We start from the raw sequence: 24,029 nt of genomic DNA, 5'->3' as shown, positions 1-24,029 counted from the left end.
ATGAGGAGGGGATGGGGGAGTCCCCAAATGAGGAGGGGGGGGAGCCCCAAATGAAGGGGGCGGTTCCCAAATGAGGGGGTGGAGGTGGGGGGGGAGGGGAGACCCCCCAAAAAGGGGGGGGGGGGTGAAAGGAGGGGGGGAGACTCCAAATGAGGGTGAGGGGTGAAGAGAGAGGGTGAGCCCCCAAATGGGGTCTAGGGGGGATTGAACCCAAAATGGGGAGGGAGGAGGTGGGGGGCTCCCAAATTGGGGGGTGGGAGAAGGAGAGGGGGAGCCCCCAGTTAAAGAGGGGGGTGAGAGCAGGGGGGGACCCCAAATGTGGGGCTGGGGGTGAAGGGAGGGGGGCGTCCCCAAAATGGGGGAGGGAGGAGGGTGAGACCCCAAAATGGGGGGAGAAGGGAGAGGGGGGAGCCCCCAAAAGGGGGGTGGGGGATTGAGAACCCCAAAAGGGGGGTCTGGGAAGGATTGAACCCCAAATGGGGGGGAGGCGGTGAGGGGAGGGGTCGTGCCCCAAAATGAGGCCCCGGGGGGGGTTCTTGAACCCTAAAATGGGGTTTGAGGGGGGGTTGTGCCCCAAAAGAGGGTCTGGGGGGGTGCTGAACCCGAAATGGGGCTGGGGGGGACGGCGAGCCCAAAACTGGGGTGAGGGGGGCTTCAAATCAGCTCAAAAATGGGGAGGGGGGGCAGTCCCAGTTCAACCCAACCTGAAGTTGGGGAAACCCCAAATCCCCCCCAAACCTGGGCCCTGGGTCACCCCAAAAGGGCCGGGGGGGGTCCCCGAATCTCCCCCACCCTTGGAGCTCAATGAGCCCAAAATCCACCCACGGGGCTGGGGGGGGGGGGGCCCGGATCACCCCGAAATGGGGCTGGGGGAGGCCCTGAGAAACCCAAATCCCCCAAAATAGCGCCGGGGGGGGCAAACCCCCTTAAATGGGGCTGGGGGAGGCAAATCCCCTAAAATAGAACCGGGGGGGGCAATCACCCCAAGAAGGGCTGAGGGGGGGCTGAACCCCCTAAAATGAGGCCGGGGGGGATCCAAATCCCCCCCAAAATGGGTCTGGGGGGGGGGGGATGGCCGAATCTCCCTCTAGATCAGGACTGGGGGGGTGGGGGGGCGGCTCCCCCCCCTTAAAAAAGCGGCGGCGCCCCAAAGGGCCCCCGGGGGTCCCGACCCCCCCTGGGCTGCGGGGCCGGGGGGGTCCCGAGCGCCCCCCCCGCGGGGGGCTCTGATCCCCCCCCCGGGGCTCAGCGCATGCGGGGGGGGGGGCGCGGGGGGGCCCCGGGGCGGGGGGGCCAGGGGCGGGGGGGGCGCGGGGGGAGCTCAGAGGGGGTCGAGCATGGTCCGGGGGGGGGCTCGGGGTGGGGGGGGGGGGGGATGTGGGCTGGGAAATGAGGGGGGGGGAGCGGGGGGTGCGGGATGTGGGGTGGGAGCGATGGGGGGGGGGGATGGGGGTGCGGGATGTGGGGCAGGAGCGATGGGGGGGGTGGGAAATGGGGGGGGGGATGCGGGATCGGGGGTGGGGGCGATGTGGGGCCGGGAAATGGGGGGGGGGGGAGGGAGAGGAGGATGCGGGATCGGGGGGAGATGGAGCGGATTGAGGTGGGGGGGGCGATGTGGGGCGATGGGGGGGGAGGGAAATGGGAGATGTGGGGCGGGGGCTGCGGGAGGCTGAGGATGAGGACGGGGGGATGAGGATGAGGATGAGGATGAGGATGAGGATGAGGATGAGGATGAGGATGGCGGTGGGGATGAAGCGGGGGCTGTGCCGTGGGGCGGGGGGGGCTCTGGCCTGGGCGGCGGCGGCGGCGGCGGCGGCGCGGTGGGGCCGGAGGCTCTCGGGGCCCGCCGGGGCCGTGGGGCGGCGGGGCCGGGGGGCGCCGCTGGGGCCGTGGGGCGGTGGGCGCGGGCGGCCGTGGGGCGGCGGCGGCGGCGGCTGCTGCAGCGGGAGGGGCGGGGGCGGGGGAGGGGCGGGGGGAGGGGCCGGGGGGAGGGGCCACGCGCGACCCACGAGGGGGAACCCACGGACCGAGCCCCCCCCACCGCACGGTGTGGGGAAGGCGGGGGGAGCCCCACAGAGCCCCCCCAGGGCACCCCCGCGGCCCCACCGCCAGCCCCGGAGGTGTCGCCGGACCCACGGAGCCGCCCGTGGGGACAACCGGGGACAATCGGGGGTCGGGGGGGCTCAGGGAACCCCCCCCGGGACACCCAGAGCCCCACACGGGGCTGTCCCCGTGCCCCACGGTGGGGAGGGGGGGCGGGCGAGCCCCACAGCAACCCAGGGCAGCGCCACCCCCCGCGTGCCGGTGTCCCCACAGCCCCACGGGGACACCGGGATCAGGTCCTGCCCCACGGGGACACCGGGATCAGGTCCTGCCCCACGGGGACACCGGGATCAGGGTCCTGCCCCACGGAGCGGCCCAAAGCCCCCCCGGAGCCCCACCCAGGTGTGGGGCAGAGGGCGGCGCTGCCTGGGACTCACCTGGAGGGAGGGGGACAGGGGGGGACAGGGGGGACAGGGGACAAAGGGGGACAGTGGGACATGGGGGGGACATGGGGGGTCCTGTTCCCCCCCCGTGAGGGACACAGGTGTGGCACGTGCTGTCACCTGCCCCTCGTTAGGGCCCGTGGGGACACGGGCAGGGGTCAGAGCCACCCCGGGGCAGGGACACGTGTGTCCCTCGTGTCCCTCGTGTCCCTCGTGTCCCTCGTGTCCCTGGTGCGAGAGCCCTGGGGGGACACGGAGCCCTCGTGCCAGGCACAGGTGGCACAGGGGTGGCACAGGTGGCACCCGCGCTGCCACCTGCCCTCCTTAAGGGCCACCATGGGGGCACCAAGGAAGTGACGGAGCCGCCTCAGCCAGGGACACTTGTCCCGTTTGGGGCCACCACGGCCCGTGCCAGGGTCACAGGGCCACACACCGAGGGGACAAGGGCCAGCTGCCCCCCCTGCTCGCTCCTGGGGGCTCCCCCCGGTCTGGGGTGTCCCCCACCCACCCTGGGACCCCCTGAGCTCCTTGTGCGTCCCCTTGTGTCCCCCTGAGCCACCCGTGCCACTCTGTGCCCCCAAATCCCCTCGTGCTCCCCACTCAAACTGGGCACAGCCATTCCTCCGAGCCCCCCGAGCCTTCCTGAGAGCCCCCCCAAATCCTCTCTGTGCCCCCAAATCCCCTCGTGCCCCCCACTCAGACTGGGCACAGCTGCCCCTCTGAGTACAGCTGCCCCTCTGAGCTCCCCGAGCCTTCCTGAGCCCCCCGAATCCTTTCTGTGCCCCCAAATCCCCTCGTGCCCCCCACTCAGATTGGGCAGAGCTGCCACTCCGAGCCCCCGAGCCTTCCTGAGCCCCCCAAATCCTCTCTGTGTGCCGAAATCCTCTCGTGCTCCCCACTCAAACTGGGCACAGCCATTCCTCTGAGCCCCCCAAGCCTTCCTGAGACCCCCGAGCCCCCAAATCCCCTCATGCTCCCCACTCAAACTTGGCACAGCCACTCCCTAAGCTCCTCTGAGCCCCCAAACCCCCTCAAACCCCCTGGCCCCCCCACTCAAACTTGGCACAGCCACTCCCCCAAGCCCCCCTGAGCCCCCCTGAGCCCCCAAAGCCTCCCTGGCCCCCCACTCACGCTCGGCACAGCCGGCCCCCCCGAAGGCCGTCATGCTGCAGTCGCAGGTGAAGCCGTCCCACTGCTGCAGGCAAACGCCCCCGTGGGCACACGAGTCCTCGGCGCACGTCGTGCTGGGGCCTGGGGGGGCACCGGGCTCGTGGGGACCCCCCAGCTCCCCCAAATCCCGAGGGGGCTCTCAATGGGCTCTCAATGGGTTTTTGTGGCCCGAAATCCCCTCCCTCCCCTGCCTTTGTGTGCCCTCCAGTCCCCCAAAGCCCCCCTGGACACCTCATTGTGCCCCCCACCCTGAGCCCCCTGCCCACCCATGCGCCCCCTCCCCAACCCTTTGGAAAAGTCCCAGACACCCCCAAAATAAAGCCCCGGATACCCCCAGACCCCTGTGCCCCCTCAGCCCCCCCCAGGTGCCCCCCAATTCTCACCATCCCACCCCCCTGTACATTCCCCCCAACTCTGCAGCCCCCAGACCCTCTCAGTGCCCCCCAAATTTCACCATCCCACCCCCCCTCACATCCCCACACTCTGCAGCCCCCAGACCCGCCCAGTTCCCCCCAATTCTCACCATCGCAGCCCCCCTGTACATCCCCCCAACTCTGCAGCCCCCAGACCTGCCCAGTGCCCCCCATTTCTCACCATCCCACCCCTCCTCACGTCCCCCACATCCCAAAGCCCCCAGACCCGCCCAGTGCCCCCCATTTCTCACCATTGCAGCCCCTCCTCATGTCCCCCATATCCCAAAGCCCCCAAACCACCCAGTGCCCCCCATTTCTCACCCTCGCAGCCCCTCCTCACGTCCCCCATATCCCAAAGCCCCCAGATCCCCCCAGTGCCCCCCATTTCTCACCCTCGCAGCCCCTCCTCACATCCCCCATATCCCAAAGCCCCCAGACCCCCAGTTCCCCCATTTCTCACCATCGCAGCCCCTCCTCACGTCCCCCACGCGTCTCAGGGCGTCCCCAGCAGGTCGGGCAGGCGCCCGTTCAGGTCCAGCGAGGCCAAGCAGCCCCGGAAGCCCCCCGGGAGGCCACGAGGCGCGGGAGGCGCCCCAGGAGCCCCGGGCTGACCCCCCCGACGTACAGCTCACCTGGGGGGGGCACGGGGGGGTCACCTGGGGGGCACTGAGCGCTCTGTGCACCTCGGGACAGCCCCCCAGCCTGGTGGGGGTCACCCATTGGAGACCCCCCCCCCCACCCCGCCCTCCATATCTCATTGTCCCTCACCCCAGCCCGGTGTCCAGGTGCACCTGGGGACACCTGGGGGGCATTCAAAGGGTTGAGGGGACGCCCTGCTGTGGGTACCCCACTGGGGTGACCCCTCCCATCCACCCCAGAACCATCCCCACACCTCTGCCCTTCCCCAGATGTCACCCAGGTGTGTCCCAGGTGATCCAGGTGTGTCCCAGGTGATCCCAGGTGTGTCCCAGATGTGTCCCAGGTGTGCCCCAGGTGATCCCAGGTGTGTCCCAGATGTGTCCCAGGCATGTCCCAGGTGCCCCAAGTGTGTCCCAGGTACCTCAGGTGTGTCCCAGGTCTGTCTCAAGTGATCCCCAGGTGTGTCCCAGGTGTCCCCAGGTGTGTCCCACCTGTCCCCAGGTGTGTCCAGGTGTCCCCAGGTCTCACCCTTGAGCTGCAGCCCATGGGTGCCTTTCCCATGCTGGGTCAGGGGGTACCCACACACCTGTACCCTCCCGTTAGGTGTCCCCCACCTGTCCCCAGGTGTCCCCAAGTGTGTCCCAGGTGTCCCCCAGGTCTCAACCTTGAGCTGCAGCCCGCGGGTGCCTTGCCCGTGCTGGGTCAGGGGGTACCCACACACCTGTACCCTCCCTCAGGTGTGTCCCAGCTGTCCCCCAGCTGTCCCCAGCTGTCCCCCAGCTGTCCCCAGGTGTGTCCCAGGTGTCCCCAGGTGTGTCCCAGGTGTCCCCCAGGTCTCACCCTTGAGCTGCAGCCCACGGGCGCCCTGCCCGTGCTGGGTCAGGGGGTACCCACACACCTGTACCCTCCCTCAGGTGTGTCCCAGCTGTCCCCCAGCTGTCCCCAGGTGTGTCCCAGGTGTCCCAGGTGTGTCCCAGGTGTCCCCCAGGTCTCACCCTTGAGCTGCAGCCCGCGGGCGCCCTGCCCGTGCTGGGTCACGGGTCTCCCGTCCACGCGCAGCCCGTGCAGGGCCCCCCCCTCCCGTGCCACGGCCACCTCGTGCCAGCGCCCGTCGTGCAGCGGCTGCTCCGAGTTGCCCTTCATGAGCGAGGGGCCCTCGCCAGGTCGAACACGTAGTGGATGTACCTGGAAAAGGGGGCGTGGCCTCGTTGGGCGTGGCCTCGGGGAAGGTGGAGGGTGGGGACTCACCTGGGGAAGGGACAAAGGGGACACCACCCCCCCCCCACCCCTGATACAGGGAGGGTAACTGGGCCGGGGGCGGGGCCAATGGTGGGAAGTGTGGCCACGGTTGGGTGTGGTCGTTATGGGCGTGGCCTGAGCCAGGAGGAGGAGCTTGTGACATGGGGGTGGAGCCTAAGGTGGGTGGCGGAGGTCCTTGAGGGCTGAGAGGGTCCCAAGGTCCGAAAAGGCTCAGAAGGTCCCCAGGTCCCCAGGGGTCCCCAGGGCCCTCCTGGTGTCCCCAGGGCTCCCAGGGCATCCAGGAGGTCCCCAGGAGGTTCAGGAGGTCCCCAAAGTCCCCAGGACCTCCCACATGTCCCGGGTGGTCTCTGACATCCCCTGGAGGTCCCCAGGATGTCCCCAAAATCCCCAGGACCCCCAAGTGGCCTCTGAGCTCCCAGGTGCTCCCTGAGACCCCCAAGGACCCCACAGGTGTCCCCAAGATCTGGGAAGATCCCTGAGCTCCCCAGCAGGGCTGAGGTGTCCCCAGGGTCCCTGAGCTCCCCAGGACGTCCCCCAGTGTCCCCCCGGTGTCCTCCCAGTGTCCCCTCACCCCTTGACCAGCTCGACCACCAGGAAGTCGGAGCCGCTGCCGCCGTTGAAGAGGATGAGGCCGTCGGGCGCCGTGGTCTTGAACTGGAAGAAGAGGTGGAAGGAGGAGAAGGCCTGGAGCGTGGCCAGCGCCACGTAGGAGCCGCGGCCCCCGAAGGCCACCGGGTCGGCCACGATGGCGCGGCGGCCGAAGCGGGCGTTGAGCTCGCAGGAGCTGATGTCGCCGTCGCGGCACAGGTCCAGGTAGGGCAGCCCGTTGAAGACCAGCCCGCTCAGGTGGCCCAGGAAGTTGGACGGGACCACGGCCAGGAAGCGGCGCTCGGTGACGATGCCGGTCTCGATGTTGTGGAACTCCAGGCGGGTGTGAGAGCCCGACAGCTGTCCTGGGGGGCGTGGGGGACACGGGGGTGGCACCGGGAGCACGAGGGCGGGCGGGTGCCACCGTGCCTTGGGCCTGTTGGTCTCATGGGCCTCCAGGCTGTGGGCGGTGTCCTCACAGGGCTGGTGACCTTGTCCCTGTGCACTCGTGTCCCCAAAGACCTTCATCCATGTTCTCATGGACCTTCATCCCTGTCCCCATGGATCCCTGTCCCATGGACCTTCATCCATGTTCTCATGGACCTTCATCCCTGTCCCATGGACCTTCATCCATGTTCCCATGGATCCCTGTCCCATGGACCTTCAACCCTGTCCCAAAGACCTTCATCCCTGTCCCCATGGACCTTCAGCCATGTTGCCATGGACTAGCAACCCCACTGGCCATGTCCCCATGGACATGGTCATCATGTCCTCAAGAATCTGTGCACCCATCACCACGTCCCCATGGACCTTCATCCTTCATCCCATCCCATGGACCTTCATCCCTGTCCCCATGTCCCCAAGCCCCAATGTCCCCATGGACCTTCATCCCGTCCCACGGACCTGCAGCCCCACTGACCACATCCCCACGGGCCTGAGCACCCCGGTGACCCCAAGAGCCCAAGCCAAGGTCCCCCCGCGCCGTCCCCGCGGTGTCACCTTCGACGGTGACGTTGTCCACGGCGAGCTGGAGCTGCGCCCGCGCCGGGCCACCCGCACCGAGTGCCACTCGTTGTCATCCAGCCGCTGCCCCGCAAACAGCGTCTCGGGGCCCTTGCCTGGGGCAGCGGGGACAGCGGTGACACCGGGGACAACCGGTGACATTGGGACACCAGGGACACCAGGGATACCGGGACATTGGGGATACTGGGACACCAGGGATACCGGACACCAGGGACATTGGGATACCGGGACACCAGGGATACCAGGACACCAGGACAACCGGTGCACCAGGGACACCGGGGATACCAGGACACCAGGACAGCGGTGACACCAGATACAACCGGTGACATTGGGACACCAGGGACACCAGGGATACCAGGACAGCAGGAACACCGAGGACACCAGGGATACCAGGGACACTGTGGACACCAAGGACACTGGAGACAGCAGTGACACTGGGGACATAGGGACATTGGGGACACCAGGGACACCAGGAATACTGGGACGGTGGGGACACCAGGGATACTGGGGCATCAGGGACACTGGGACACTGGTGGCACCAAGCGTCACTGGAGGATACCAGGGGACATCACTGCACCAGGGACAAAGTGACACCAGTGACACCAGGGGACACTGCTATGCTGGGACACCACTGCACTGGGGGACACCAGTGACACCAGGGGACACCAGTGACACTGGGGGATAGCACTGTGCTGGGGACACTGGGCCACCAGTACGGGTGACACCGTAGCAGCTGGTGGCACTGGGTGGCACTGGGTGACACTGGACACACTGGGTGGCACTGGGTGACACCAGATGTTCACAGCTGGAAGTGTCCAGCAGAGAATCCGGGGATTCGGCCCAGGTGTGACCCCCTGAACCCACCTGTGCATCCCAAACGCACACATGGGGGGGGTCCCAGCCTTTCGGGGGGGTCAGGAGGGGTTTGGGGGTTCCTGTGGAGGTTTCGGGGTGATCCAGAGGGTCTGGGAGTGTCCCCAGGGGGTGTCCCTGGGGGGGTTGGGGCAGTTTTGGGGAGTTTGGGGCAGTTTTGGGGGTGTTTGGGGCAGTTCGGGGATGTTTGGGGCAGTTTTGGGGGTGTTTGGGGCAGTTTTGGGGGTGTTCATGGGGGGGTTTTGGGGTGTTCATGGGGGGTTTTGTGGGCTGGGTATCCCAGGGGGGTTGGGGGGTTTTGGGGTGTCCCGGGGTGTCCCCGGGGGTGTCCCGGGGCGGGGGTGGCACTTACTGGGGTGACAGCCCACGCGGACACAGTCTGGGGAGAGAAGACACGGGTCAGGCCCTTCGCTGCCGCCGCCAGGGGGCGCCCCGGGGACGGGGGGGCGGCCGGGGGGGGGGGCGAGGCGCCAGAGAGGGGGAACTGGAGGGACTGGGAGGGACTGGGGGGACTGGGAGGGACTGGGGGGAACTGGGGGGAACGGGTTTAGGGGGTCTCTGGCACCTCGTGGGGGTCACGGCCGCCCTGAGGGCCCAGCCCGGGGGGATCCGGGGGGATCCAGGGGGATCCCACCCAGGGCTGGGCCCCCCCTCGTCAACCGCTGCGGGGCGGGGGGCGCAAACGCCGGGACCCGGGGGGGGTCCCAATCCCATGGGAGGGTCCCCAACCCCTTCAGGGGGTCCCCAATCCCATGGGGGTCCCCAATCCCACAGGGGCGTCCCCAACCCACAGAGGACCTGCAGCCCCTCAGGGGTTCCCCCCAATGGAAGGGGCTGCAGGAGGGGTCCCCAACCCTGGGGGGTCCCCAATCCTCTGGGGGGGACCCTCAGCCCCTGGGGGGGTCCCGGCGCTGTGCCCCAGGTGGCAGCGGGGGGTCACGAAGGCCCCGATCCCGCGGGGAGTTGGGGACACCGAGGTGGCTCTGGTGACGCTCCAGGGCCGGTTTGGGGGTCACAGGTGCAATTCTGGGGTGCCCGGGCACCTTTCTTGGGTCCTGGGCACCTCTGGGGGAAGTTTTGGGGTCCCAGGCACCAACTTGACCATTTTGGGATTGTAAGAATTAACCCCGACATCATTTTGGGACCTGAACACTCTTTTTGGGGTCCCAGGCATGAACTTGACGATTTTAGGGCAGGAGAACTGACCTGGGCACCACTTTGGGGTCCTGACCATCATTCTGGGCTCCCAGGCAACAACTTTGGGCATTTTGAGGCCAAAAGCATTTTTGAGGATGTTTAGAGATCCCAAGAATTATTTTTGGGGTCATAAGAACCGGCCTGGGCACCAACCTGGGGTCCTGAGCATCACTGTGGCCTCCCAGGCACCAATTTGACCATTTGGGGTTCCCAGACACCATTTTAGAGTCCCAGAAACCATTTTGGGGTCTTAGACACCATTTAGGGGTCTCAGACACCATTTTAGAGTTCCAGACAATATTTTGGGGGTCCCAGGCTCCATTTTAGGATTCCAGGAACCATTTTGGGGTCCCAGGAACCATTTTAGGATCCCAGGTTCTATTTTGGGGTCCCAGGAACCATTTTAGGGTCCCAGGCCCTATTTTGGGGTCCCAGGAACCATTTTAGGGTCCCAGGCCCTATTTTGGCCCTCCTGGCATGACCAGACCCAACTCGGGCCCCGTTTTGGGGAGGATTTCGAGGAGATTTCAGGGACGTTTCAGGGACGTTCCGGGGTTTATCTGGGGGTCTCTGTGGGGTCTCGGGGGGCTCACCCAGGTTGAGGGTGAGCTTCATGCGCCCCCCGTCCAGCTCGAGGCGCAGGGTGTCGGCCGAGTGGCGCGAGGTGGTGGCCAGGACGAGGCCGAAGGCTCGGGGGGACATGAAGCGCAGGGAGACGTCCTCGGCCTCCGTCTGCTCGCCCGGCACCTGCACCTTCAGGTACATGCTGCCATCATAGCTCAGCACCGCCGCCTCTGTGGGGACGGGGACGCCGCTGTCACCCTCGGCACGGCCACCTCCAGTGTCCCCAGGGCGTCCCCAGGGTGTCCCCAGGGTGTCCCAGGGTGTCCCCAGTGAGCTGGGACCCCGCAGCCAGGTGAGCCCCGCCCAGGTGAGCCCCGCCCCAGGTGAGCCCCGCCCCAGGTGAGCACCGCAGCGTGTGGGGGACAAGGGACATTGCCACCAGGTGCCACCGCCCGGGACTGGAGGTGGCTGGGGACCCCCAGCTCTGGGGGAGTCACCCGTGCAGGGGACACCCAGGTGTCCCAGGGGGGGCTCAGGTGCTCCCAGGTGTCCTTGGGGACATCCAGGCACCTCCTCCCAGGTGTCACCCCTTCCTCCCCCCAGAGGGGACCCGGGTGTCCCAATCCCCCCATCCCCTCTCCTCACCTGTCCCACAGCGCTGGCCCAGGTGCCCCATGTCCCCCTAAGTACCCCCCGTGTCACCTCGGGGTCCAGTGTCACCCTCAGTCTCCCCCATCCCCTTTCCCCAGCTCACCCAGGTGCTCAGGAGGTGCCACCCCCTCTGTCCCCTCTGTCCCCGCCGTCCCCGTGTCCCTCACCTGTCTCGCAGCGCGGCCCCAGGTACCCGGTGCCGCGGCAGTCGCACACGAATCGGTTCCATCCCTCGCGACACGTGCCCCCGTTGCGACAGGGGGCGCTGGCGCACAGCCGGGGGGGGTCCCTGGCACAGAGCGGGGCGACCCCGGAGCCCCCCCCGAGGCCAGGAGCGCCCGCACGTCGCGGCTCCGCCCGTCCACGAACAGGTCCCGCACGCAGCCCACGAAGCCGAGGCGCAGCCCCGCGGCCCAGAGCTCGGGAGGCGCGGGGGGGCCCGGCCGGGCCTCGGGAGCCCCCCCAGGTACAGCTCGGCCCCACGTCCAGAACGTCCCGGTCACCGCTGGCCAGGAAGGCGTGCTGCGGCTGTTCACCGACACCGAGCTGGGGACACCGGGTGGGGACCTCAGGGGACAGCGGGGACAGCGGCGGGGGGGGCAGAGGGGGGAGAGTGAGGGGGACACCAGGGGACAGCGGTGACAGCGAGGGGACAGCGTGAGGAGAGTGAGGGGACAGCGTAGGGACATCAGGGGACATCAGGGGACAGCGGGCGCATGGCAAAGGGGAGGATAACGGGGACACCCCGCCCCACCAGCCCTTGCACACACCTGCACACACTTTGCACACCTGCACGCCCCTCCCTTCACACCTCTGCACACCTGCACACCCTTTGCACACCTGAGCCCCCCTCCCCACACACCTCTGCACACCCCCTGCACACCCAGTGCACACCTGCACGCCCCTCCCCACACACCTCTGCACACCCACACACCCTTTGCACACCTGAGCCCCCTCCCCTCACACCTTTGCACACCCGCACACCCTGCACACCTCCTGCACACCCCCTGCACACCTGCACGCCCTCCCCACACACCTCTGCACACCCACACACCCTTTGCACACCTGAGCCCCCCTCCCAGCCCCTCACCTTTGCACACCCGCACACCCTTTGCACACCTGAGCCCCCTCACCTTTGCGCCCGTCGCGCTGCACGTCCACGTGGCACCACTCTCCGTCGGTGACCTTGCGGGCGCTGGCGCGGAGCCGCAGCCCGGCCGCGCCCATGCCCAGCAGCAGGTACAGGTGCCCGTCCAGCAGCTCCAGCGCCAGGAAATCGGGGGGCGGCGGGGGCGGCCCCCGGGGGGCTGCGGCGGGGGGTCGCGGGGGGGGCCCTGCCCGAAGAGCAGGACCCCGTTGGGCTCCGTGGTGCGGAAATCGAAGGAGACGGAGCCGGCGCGGGCCGGGCGCCAGGTGGGCAGCGCCAGGTGGGCCTGGGGGGTGGTGAAGGTGACGGGTCCAGCGCCGGGGGGGGGTCGCAGTGGAAGAGCAGCGCCCCGTGCAGCGTCACCCGCGCGTCCCCTCCTGCGCCAGCCGCGACAGCTCAGCTTGAAGTCGTTATTCTTGTAAACCACCTGGGGGGGACGGACAGGTGAGGCTGGGGGGGTTTGGGGGTGTTCGACATCCAGGTGGGACCCCCGATGCTGCTGTACTGAGGTGTCACCTGGAACAGCCCTGGGGACACGCACAGGTGAGTCTGGGGTCCCTAAAATGTGACCCCCGCCCTTGTGGTCACACACAGGTGAGTCTGGGGTCTCTAAAATGTGATCCATGGTCCCTGGGGACACGCACAGGTGAGTTGGGGGGACCATGGATGTCCCCAAAATGTCACCCACAGCTCCTGGGGACACGCACAGGTGAGATGCAGAGATCATGGATATCCCCAAAATGTGATCCATGGTCCCTGGGGACACACACAGGTGTGTCAGGTGTCCCAAAATGTGACCCCCACCCTTGTGGACACACACAGGTGAGACGGGGGTCCCAAAATGTGACCCACGTAGACACCCACAGGTGAGTCGGGTGTCCCCAAAATGTCACCCCCACCCACATGACACACACAGGTGAATCGGGGAGCCCCTACCTCTCCCCAGCCCGAGCCCCCCCTCACCCCAAACACCCTCACCCCTCCGCAGGTGAGGGCGGGGGTGGTCCCGAGCCCCAGACTCACGTCCTTGAGGCAGCCATGAAGTTGTTGCTGACGGGGGACCCCGGCAGGTCGGCGGTGTTGGGGGACCCCCCCACGTAGAAGAAGTCGTCGGAGCCCAGCATGGTGAAATCCTCCTGCGTGTAGCCCGTGGTGGTCAGGATGCCGTCCACCGAGATGGTCACCTGGCAGGAGAGCGGCCGCGCTCAGCCGGGACCCCCCCAGGCCGGGGCACCCCAAAACTGGGCAGGGGGGACGGGGAGGGGACGGGGGGACACGGGGGACAAAGGGGACAAAGGGAGGAGGGGTGGGGGGTGATGGGTGGGGATGAAGGTGAGGGGTGGGTGGGGGGGGATGAAGGTGAGGGGTGGGTGGGTGGGGTTGGAATCACTTGGAGGGGTTTGGGTCACTTGGGTGGGGTTGGGTCACCTGGGGAGGGTGATATGAAATGGGGGGGGGGGGGTCACAAGGGGTGGAAGGAGGGGGTGAAGCCCCCCCATATCTCCAGGTGAGACCCCAAGGAGCCCCCCCAGGTGAGAAGGGGGTGGGCGATGAGAGGATGAGGGGGTGACACGGGGGGACACGGGAGTGACACGGGGGGACACAGGAGTGACACGGGGGGTGACAAAGGGGGGAGGGGGGAGGTGACACTGGGGTGACACGGGGTGACACGGGGGGGGGGAGGGGGGGGTTAGTATCGAGTTTTGGGGGGTCCCGGGGCAGAAGAAAGCTCAGACACAAACGCGGTCGTTAGTGGGGCAGCGCGCGGGGGGCGGGGGCGTGCACAGGTGTGCAGGGGCGTGCACAGGTGTGCAAGGGGCGTGCACAGGTGTGCAAGGGGCACGCACAGGTGTGCAAGGGGCACGCACAGGTGTGCAAGCACGTGCAAAAGGGGGTGGGGGGGACGTGCAGGGCGGGGGGCGTGCGGGGGGGGGGACCCTGGGGGGTGGGGGCAGCCCGCGGCCACTTGAACGTGCGTGAGCACACACACCTGTAACACACCTGAACACACCTGAACACACCTGAACACACCTGAACACACCTGTGATACACCTGTACACACCTGTGACACACCTGTACACACCTGGGCACACCTGTACACACCTGTGACACACTGTACACACCTGTAACACACCTGTGACACACCTGAACACACCTGAACACACCTGAACACACCTGTACACACCTGAACACACCTGTACACACCTGTACACACCTGAACACACCTGAACACACCTGTGACACACCTGAACACACCTGTGACACACCTGTACACACCTGTACACACCTGTACACACCTGGGCACACCTGTACACACCTGTGACACACCTGTGACACACCTGTACACACCTGTACACACCTGGGCACACCTGTGACACACCTGTACACACCTGCACACACCTGTACACACCTGTGCACACATGTACGCACCTGAATACACCTGGACACACCTGAATACACCTGGACACACCTGGACACATCTGTGACACACCTGTACACACCTGTACACACCTGTGCACACATGTACGCACCTGTACACACCTGTGACACACCTGGGCACACCTGTGACACACTAGCACACACCCGTGCACACCTGCGCACACCTTTGCACATCTGTGCGCACCTGTACACACCTGTACACACCAGCACACACCTGTGCACACCTGTACACACCTGTACACACCAGCACACACCTGTGCACACCTGCGCACACCTGTGCACACCTGTACACAGTTACACTCACCTGTACACACCTGTACACACCTGCACACACCTGAACACACCTGCACACACCTGTGCACACATGTACACACCCGTACACAGTTACACTCACCTGTACACACCTTTACACACCTTTGCACATCTGTGCACTCCTGTACACTCATTTGCACACCTGCACACACCTGCACACACCTACACACACTTACACTCCCCTGTACACACCTTTGCACACCTGTGCACACTCGTACACACCTTTGCACACCTGTGCACGCGCCTCACACCCTCTCACGCCCCCCATCCCCTCCCCCCGCGGCGGGGGCGGCCCCGGTGCCCCCCTGGGTGGGTTGGGGAGGGGAGGGGGGGGATTGAGGGGGGTCGGGGGTCTCAGGTAGGGTGGGGGAGGGGTCAGTGTTAGTCAGGCCGTGCAGAGGGCGTGTCCGGGCGCGTGCGGGGGGCGGGGCGCAGGCAGCGGGGCCCGCCCCAGCCCGGGGGGGAGGGGCTCTGGCGGGGGGGGAGGGGCGGCCCCGCTGCCTGCGCGGGGGGGGGGGGAGGGGAGGGGGCGGGGATGGGGGAGGGGCGGCAGCTTGTCCTGAAAACGCCGTTTCCATCCTCGATTTGGGGAGGGAGCGACACCCCCCCCCCCAAAAAAAAAAATTCACCCACCCGCCCCCTTTTTAAATCCCCTGGGCGGGGTTTGGGGTGAAAGCGGCTGGTTTTGGCAAAAATGGGGAAAAATCCAAAGGAATCGCCCCAAAATGGGGAGGGGGGTGGGGTCCACGGCCCCTCTGGGAGTGACAGGTGCATTTTGGGGGAACCCCAAATTTTGGGGTGGTTTTGGGGCTTGTGGAGCCGTGCTTGGCCACGAGGGAGAGGATGGGAGCAAATTGTTCAAAATTCCAGGAATTCACCCCAGAATGAGGCGTTTGGGGGCTCCGTCCTGACCCACGCTGGGTTTTAGGGGAAGTGATGGAGAATCTGAGCCTTGGCTGTTTCAGGGGGTGGGATTGGTATCAAAATTGCTCCAAATCCCGAAAATCACCCAAAAATTTGGTCTGGGACTCCATAAAAGTTTCTGGGGGAAAAGGAGCCCACCCCGGGCTGGGTTTTGGGGTGAAAACGGCTGGTTTGGGGACCAGGGAGCTCCAGCTGTGCCCTGCATGGTGTGCGGGGCAAAAAAATGTCCAAAATTTCTAAAATTCAACCCAAAATGGGGGAGTGGGAGCCCACATCGTCCCCTTGGGGAAAATCAGCAACTTCTGAGCTTGGCCTGACCTTTTTGAGTGGAAATCAGTCGGTTTTGGCATTGGGGATGTGCAGGTGTTGGGTTTAGCCAATCACCCAAAATCCAAAAAATTCCCTAATTCACACCAAAACAGGTGGGGGACCCCACATTGTCCTCATGGACAAAACCACACCCTCAAAAAGATTTTTTGGGGGGAAAATCAGCTATTTTTGGCATGGGGGAGGCGATGCTCCGCCACAAGATGGCGGATGGGTGAAGATTGCCCTAAATCCCTCAAATTCACCCCAAAACAGCAGGAGTTGAACCCTCTTGAGAAAAAATCACCATCCTGACCCCAGATAAGGATTTTTTTGGGGGGGAAATCAGCTCATTTTGGCACGAGGGAGCCACAAGATGGCGGACGGCCGAAAATTGCCCAAAACCGCTAAAACTCACCCCAAAACCGGGGCGGCAGATGGGTTCTGCCCCATCGAGCACCACCCGCCCCCTCAGGAAGGATTTTTGGTGGGATGGGAGGAAGAGGAGGGTGGGGGTAGAACCAGCTCTCGTTTATTTTGCCATGACGGGAGGGGGGCGCAGCCGAAGCTCGGCCTGCAGAGATGGCGGATGAAAATTTTTTGTCTTTTTTTTTGCCCAAAATCCCCCGGATCGGCCCCAAAAGGTTGGGAGTCGGGGCCACACGGCGAAGCCAAGGAGTAACAATAGAGTGATAACTACCAGGTAATGCAGTTTGTTTACCATAGCGTGTCCGATCCCTGCGTGCTGGCGGCGAGAGAAGGACAAAACACAAACGTGACGTTTTGGGGGGGGGTTTTTTGGGTTGTTTTTGGGGTTTTTTTTGGGTTTTTTTTTGGGGGTCGTTCTTGGTTTTGCTTTTTTGGGGGGTTTTTTTTGGGGTTGTTTTGGTTTTGGGTTTTTTTGGGGTAGTTTTTAGTTTTGGGGTTGTTTTTGGGTTTGTTTTTTTTTTTTTGGGAGGGGGTGGTTTGGGGTTGTTTTTGTTAAAAGGGGGGGGCCCCCCCAGGATTAGTGGGGGGCGGGAGGTTAGTGGGGGGGGCCCCGAGGGGTGGGGGAGGGGGAAGCGTGTTAGTGGCACGCGCACACACAGGGGGGAGGGGCGTGGCACGAGGAGGGGGGGTGGGGGTGGGGAGGGGCGGCGCCCACCTTGGGGAGGGGGGGGGAGAGAAGCAGAAAGTTGTCAGTAAAAAGGGGGGGGTGGGTTGGGGGGAAACCCCGAAACTCCACCGGTCACCCCCCTTGTGGGGGTTGGGCAGAGACCCCTCCCCCAGTCGTGCGTCCAGTGCTCCCAGTTTGGGAGGGTCCATGGAACCAGTGCTCCAGTTGGGGAGAGAGAGGTCCTGCGGTCGGTGCTGCCGGCGGGGTGGTGGAGCAGCATGTCCAGTGCTCCCAGTGCTCCCAGTTGGGTGCTGGAGCAAGACACCCAGTGCTCCCAGTTGAGTGTTCCAGCAAAACACCCAGTGCTCCCAGTGCTCCCAGTTGGGGAGCTGGTCAACGTACTGGTGCTCCCAGTTGGGTGGTTGATAAAGACACCCAGTGCTCCCAGTGCTCCCAGTTGGGTGCTGGAGCAAGACACCCAGTGCTCCCAGTGCTCCCAGTTGGGTGCTGGAGCAAGACACCCAGTGCTCCCAGTTGAGTGATCCAGCAAAACACCCAGTGCTCCCAGTGCTCCCAGTTGGGGAGCTGGTCAACGTACTGGTGCTCCCAGTTGGGTGGTTGATAAAGACACCCAGTGCTCCCAGTGCTCCCAGTTGGGTGCTCAAGCAAAACACCCAGTGCTCCCAGTGCTCCCAGTTGGGTGGTTGGCCAATGTGTCCATCACCCCCAGTTGGGTGGTTGACCAGCACAACCAGTGCTCCCAGTTGGGAGGAGATTGAGGAACCCATTGATCCCAGTATGCCCAGTTGTCGAGTTTAAGCAAACAGCCAGTGCTCCCAGTTGGGGAGCTGGTCAAGGTACTGGTGCTCCCAGTTGGGTGGTTGATGAAGACGCCCATTGCTCCCAGTGCTCCCAGTTGGGGAGCTGATCAAGGTAACTGGATTTCCTTGTCGGGTGGTTGGCCAAGACAACCAGTGCTCCCAGTTGGGCAGTTGACCATGATGCCCATTGCTCCCAGTGCTCCCAGTGCTCCCAGTTGGGGAGTTGACCAAGCCAACCATTGCTCCAGTGCTCCCAGTTGGGGAGCTCAGCAAAATGCTTGGTGGTGCCAGTTGGGGTGGTTGGCCAAGAGTCCCGTCCCAGTGCTCCCAGTTGGGACCTGCTCAAGGCTCCAGTGCTCCCAGTTGGGACCTGCTCAAGGCTCCCAGTGCTCCCAGTTGGGACCTGCTCAAGGCTCCCAGTGCTCCCAGTTGGGGAGCTGATCAAGCCAACCATCACTCCCAGTTGGGGAGCTGATTAAACCAACCATTGCTCCCAGTGCTCCAGTTGGGGAGTTGACCAACCAACCATCACTCCCAGTGCTCCCAGTTGGGGAGCTGATCAAACCAACCATCACTCCCAGTTGGGGAGCTGCCCGAGCCACCCAGTGCTCCCAGTGCTCCCAGTTGGGGAGCTGCCCGAGCTGACCCCTCGAGCAATCACCCACCCCGTCCATCCCTCCCCTCCCGCGCCCTCCCCGCCGTACCTGCCGCAGGTTGCGCGTGACGCGCACGTGGTGCCAGCCGCCGTCGTGGAACTTGCCGTTGACGGGCTCCACCAGCGCCTCGAAGGCGCCGGCGCCCAGGTTGATGACGAGCCACACGGCGCCGGCCTTGAGCGACAGGTTGAGGAAGTCGGCGGCGCGGCCGGTGTGCAGCAGGAGCCCGTGGCGCTGCCGCGTGCGGAACGCCAGCGCCAGCTCGTCCGCGCTGCTCTGCACCGGCGACCGCGACACGTCGTAGCAGAAGAACTCGCTGCCCCGGAACGTGGCCACGTACTCGGCGCGGCCTGGCGGTGGGGACAGCGGGGACGCCGTGTGGGGACCTTGGATGGGGAGGTTGGCAAAGGGGGTGTGGTGTGTGTGGTGTGGGGGTGTTGGTGTGAGATGGCGCAAGGGGGTGGGGGGGCTGTGATGAGGAGGGGGCATGGGAAGGTTGTGATGGGGACATTGTCATGGGGACGTTGTGGTGGGGACATTGACATGGGATGTTGTCATGGGGACGTTGTGATGGGGACATTGTCATGGGGACGTTGTCCCGGGGACGTTGTGATGGGGACATTGTCATGGGATGGTGTAATGGGGACATTGTCATGGGGACGGTGTAATGGGGACATTGTCATGGGGACGGTGTAATGGGGTTGTTGTGGTGGGGACATTGACATGGGGACGTTGTCATGGGGGTGCTGTCCCAGGGACGTTGTGATGGGGACATTGTCAAGAGGATGTTTGTCATGGGGACATTGTGATGGCGACATTGTGGTGGGGACGTTGTGATGGGGACGTTGTCATTGGGAGGATGTTGTGATGAGGACGTCATGGGACGTTGTCATGGGAACATTGTCATGGAGATGTTATGATGGGGACATTATCTTGACAATGTCTCTCTCATGGAGACATTGTCAAGGGGACATTGTGATAGAGATGTTGTGATGGGGACGTGGTGATGGGGACATTATCATGGGGACATTGTCATGAGGAGGATGTTGTGATGGGGACGTCATGGGGATGTTGTCATGGGAACGTTATCATGGGACGTTATCATGGGGATGTTGTCATGGGACGTTGTCATGGGGATGTTGTGATGGGACGTCATGGGGATGTTGTCATGGGAACGTTGTCATGGGGACGTTGTGATGGGACATTGTGATGGGGGTGTTGTGATGGGGATGTTGTGATGGGGACCTCGTCATGGGGACATTATCATGGGGACCATGAACCAGGGATGTTGTCATGGGGACATCGCAATGAGGACCTTGTGATGGGGACACTGCGGTAGGGACACCCCAGAGGGCACCTGGCACAAGGGACACGGCAATGGGACTTTCCAATGAGGACGTCATCATGGGGACATCGCAATGAGGACCTTGTCATGGGGACATTGGCATGAGGACACGCCCATGGGGACTTCAGCATGAGGACACTGAGATGGGGACCTGGCACAAGGGACCTGGCACCAGGACATCACCATGGGGACATTGCTGTGGGGACATCGCTGTGGGGACATCACTGTGGGTCGTGTAGCAGACCTTACATGGGACATCGTGGTGGGGACGTCGTGATGGGAGGTTCTGGGGTGTCCCAAGTGTGCACAGGTGTGGAGTTTGGTGTTCCTGAGTTCTGGGTGTCCCAGGTGTGCACAGGTGTGGGGTTTGGTGTTCCTGAGTTCTGGGGTGTCTCAGGTGGCCCAGGTGTGGAGTTTGGAAGTCCCAGGTGTGCACAGGTGTGGGGTTGTGGGTCCTGGGAGGTTCTGAGGTGTCCCAGGTGTGCCCAGGTATGGGGTTTGGGAGTTCCAGGTGTGCGTTGTTGGGTTTGGGGGTTCCTGGGAGGTTCTGGGGGTCCCAGGTGTGCCCAGGTGTGGGGTTTGGGAGTTCCAGGTGTGCGTTGGGGATTTGGGGGTCCTGGAGGTTCAGGGGAGTCCCAGGTGTGCCCAGGTGTGGGGTTTGGGAATTCCAGGTGTGCGTTGGGGATTTGGGGGTCCTGGGAGGTTCAGGGAGTCCCAGGTGTGCCCAGGTGTGGGGTTTGGGAATTCCAGGTGTGCGTTGCGGGGTTTGGGGGTTCCTGGAGGTTCTGGGGTGTCCCAGGTGACTCTGGGGGTCCCAGGTGTGCCCAGGTGGGGGGGTCCCGCTGACCCTCACTGACCTTTCGCTGCTTGCTGGATCTCACCGGCGCCGCGGCCGGGCCCCCCCTCGGCGACCTCAGCGGGCCCTGGGGAGGGGCGCGTCAGGGCGGGGCCCAGCTGTGCCCAGCTGTGCCCAGCTGTGCCCAGGTGTGTCCCCTGAGGGGGAGGCGCTCCCCAACCCCCCCCCCCATGTTGGTGCAAGGGGACCCTCGGTCCTCGTGCAAGGACCCCTCCCCCACCCCGTGCAGGGACCCCCAGGCCCCTCCTCCTGTGGGGGGAGGGGTCCGGACCCCTCCCCCCGGCCCTCGTGCAAGGGGTCACAGCCCCTCCCCCATCCCCCCCCCCTTGCACGAGGGGTCGCCCCGCCCCCTCCCCCTTCCCCCCTCCCCTCCCCCCGTCCCCGTGCGAGGCGGCCGCCCCTCCCCCGTGTCGCACGAGCCACAGACACGATGGGGGGGGGGGATGGGGGGAGGGGGGGTGGGGGAGGGGCGAGGATGATGAGGGTGATGAGGGTGGGGGAGGGGCCCGAGGGCGCGTCTTTACCTTGGCCGGTGACTCGCAGGTGGGCGGGACCTGGGGGGGAGGGGAGGGGAGGGGGAGGGGCGTGGGAAAGGTGGGGGAGGGGCGTGAGAACGAAAGCAAAAGTGGCGGGAAAAGGGAAAGTTTTGGGGGGAAAAAACGGGAAAGTGGTAAAACTCGGGGTGGGGGGGGAGAGGAAATGGGAAATCGAGGGAGGAAATAAAAATAATGAAAGGAAATGAAAGGGAGGGGAATGAGAGAAAGGGGGAAATGGGGGAAAATAGAAAAAATAGAAAAAAAGGAAGAAAGGAAAAGGAAGGAAAGGAGGGAAAGGGATGAAAGCGGGGAAAGGGAGGAAAAAGAGGAAAAAAGTGAAAAGGGTCAAAGCAAGGGAAAGGAGGAAATTGATAAAAGGGGAAGTCAGCAGCACAAGGGAAAAGAGAAAAGGCAAAAAAAATATAAAGGGGAAAAAGTGGGGAAATTAAAATAATTCTAAAAGGGAAAATTATCAAAGAGGGAAAATAAAGAAGAAAAAGACCAACAAAGGGAAGGGAAAAAATGAAGGCGAAAAAAGAACTCTGATATAAAAGGGGGAAATATCCAAATTTATTGAAAGAGATAAAATAATTTTAAAAGGAAAAATAATTCTACAAGGAGATAATGATATAAAAGGAGAAAGATATTAATTAACATGGAGAAGAATAAAAAACGGAAAAATAATGAACTGGGAAATAACTTAAAAAGGGGAAATACCTTAAAGAGTAGAAAATCCATAAAAAAGGGGTAATGATCAAAAAAAAGGGAAAATCACGAGAAAATGAAAAATATTAAAAGAGAAATTATTAATAAAAAAGGGAAAATAATCTAATAAACTAAAAAACAATGAAAAAGCCAAAGTAACGGGAAATGTGAAAGAAAAAAGGGGGGAGGAAAAAGGAAATAGTAAAGGAAAAGCGGCAAAATGGGAAAAACAGGGGGAAATGGGAATGAAAGAGAAATTAATTAAAAAAATATAAACATAAAAAAAATCAGAATTAAAAAAATTAAAACTTAACCAAAAAACCCAAAATGACCGAAAGGCCCGAGCGGCCCCGGGGGGGTTGGGAGGGGGGGGGGGAGGGGCCCCGGGTGGGGGAGGGGCCCCGTCACAACTTAAACCTCCTTTAACTTGTGACGGCATCGGGCGATGCCGGGGGGGGAGGGGCGGGGGCGGGGACAAGCGCGGGGGGGGCGGGGCCACGCGGGAAGCGCCGCCCCTGCCGGTTTTTTCCTCCCCCCCCGCCGCTTTCCCGCGGGTTTTTCCCCTTTTTCCGAGGTTTTTCGGGGAAAAGCCGGGGGTGGGGGAGGGGATGAGACACGGGGGGGCGGGGCCGCCCCTGGCGCGGGGACCCTCCCCCACCCCGGGAGCCTCGTGCGGGGCACGTGGGGGGGCAAGCCCCGCCCCTGATCTGGCCACGCCCCCGCCAATAAACAACGCTCCGCCCCTTTCAAGCCCTCGTGCAAGCCCCGCCCCTTGGGACTGAGCTCAGCCAATCCACGGCAACCTCATGGCTCCCTCCTCCCATTGGCTGCCGGCGCCGCTATAATTTGCATATCTCCCCCCCCCCACCCGTCGCACACGCTTCATTGGCTCGGCCGTGCCGGTTTCATTTGCATATCGCCATCCTATTGGACCCCCAGGGAGTGACGTCATGGCCGGCGGATCTGCGGGGTGCCGCCCCCTGCGCGAGCGTCACGGGAGCCACGTGCTCCGCACGAGCGCCAAGCCCCGCCCCTCGCCACTACTTTGCATAAACCGCGCCCTCTGCCGCCCTGGCCACGCCCCCTCGGACCGATTTCCCCGGGATTTGCACACCTGGAGCCGGGCACGCCCCTTTGCACAACACCTGAGGCAGGCCCCGCCCAGCCCAGGCGTCACACGGGGCTTTGCACGGCCACGCCCCCAAATCCCCTCCCCAAATCCCCTCCTCCCAAAATCCCCTCCCCCACTCACCTTCCACCGCGGGTTCTTCCTCTGGGGGTCCCGGGGGGGCAGCAGGGGGGGAGGGCAGAGCCATTAGTGCCCAGGACCCCCCAGGTGTGTCCCCAAGCCCCTCCCCCCACCGCGCCCGTGTGACCCCACCCGTGACCTCAGGTTGACCTTGGGGGCGGGGCACAATGGGGGAGGGGTGGGGGGGAGGGGTTTGCACGCCCCGAGGGGGGATTTACACACCCTGTGCACACCTGGCATCCCTCATGGTGCCCCACAGGGTCTCTGCACCCTATAGGGCACCCAAAGGGACCCTGCATCCTATAGGGCATGCCACAGGTACTCAGCCCCCCCATAGGGCACCCCAAAGGGACCCTGCATCCTATAGGGCACCCCATAGCACCCCAGCACCTTATAGGGCACTCCAAAGGGACCCTGCACCCTATAGGGCACCCCATAGAATCTCAGCACCTTATAGGGCACCCCATAGAACCTCAGCACCTTATAGGGCACCCCAAAGGGACCCTGCACCCTATAGGGCACCCCATAGAACCTCAGCACCCTACAGGGCACCCTACAGCACCCTATAGCACCCCACACCCTATAGAGCTCCCCACAGCACTCTATAGCACCCCAGCACCTTATAATGCACCCCACAGGTACCCAGCATCTTATAGGGCACACCAAAGGCACCCTGCACCCTATAGGGCACCCCAAAGGGACCCTGCATACTATAGGGCACCCTATAGGGCCCCCACACCCCACAGGGCACCCTATAGATCCCTTGCACCCCA

At 63.9% G+C, this 24,029-nt stretch overlaps 1 protein-coding gene across 1 annotated transcript; it reads right to left on the bottom strand.

The window, feature by feature from the left end:
• Nucleotides 1-4,534: 4,534 nt before the first annotated feature.
• Nucleotides 4,535-15,030, bottom strand: LOC129134022 (neurexin-2-like). The gene is made up of 12 exons (XM_077172424.1): nucleotides 14,939-15,030; nucleotides 14,795-14,804; nucleotides 13,035-13,195; nucleotides 12,700-12,704; nucleotides 11,998-12,406; nucleotides 11,032-11,411; nucleotides 10,243-10,443; nucleotides 8,805-8,831; nucleotides 7,556-7,674; nucleotides 6,540-6,921; nucleotides 5,704-5,893; nucleotides 4,535-4,701 (listed from the first exon to the last, which is right to left on the bottom strand). The coding sequence occupies exons 1-10, from the start codon at nucleotides 15,028-15,030 to the stop codon at nucleotides 6,811-6,813; spliced, it is 1,515 nt and encodes a 504-aa protein (XP_077028539.1). The 3' UTR covers nucleotides 4,535-4,701; nucleotides 5,704-5,893; nucleotides 6,540-6,810.
• Nucleotides 15,031-24,029: the final 8,999 nt, after the last annotated feature.

This window comes from Agelaius phoeniceus, chromosome 38, assembly GCF_051311805.1.
Source record: "Agelaius phoeniceus isolate bAgePho1 chromosome 38, bAgePho1.hap1, whole genome shotgun sequence".
NCBI classification, from domain to species: domain Eukaryota; kingdom Metazoa; phylum Chordata; class Aves; order Passeriformes; family Icteridae; genus Agelaius; species Agelaius phoeniceus.
Note: the sequence above shows the minus strand (reverse complement) of the source record. Positions and strands in the feature narration are given on the sequence as shown.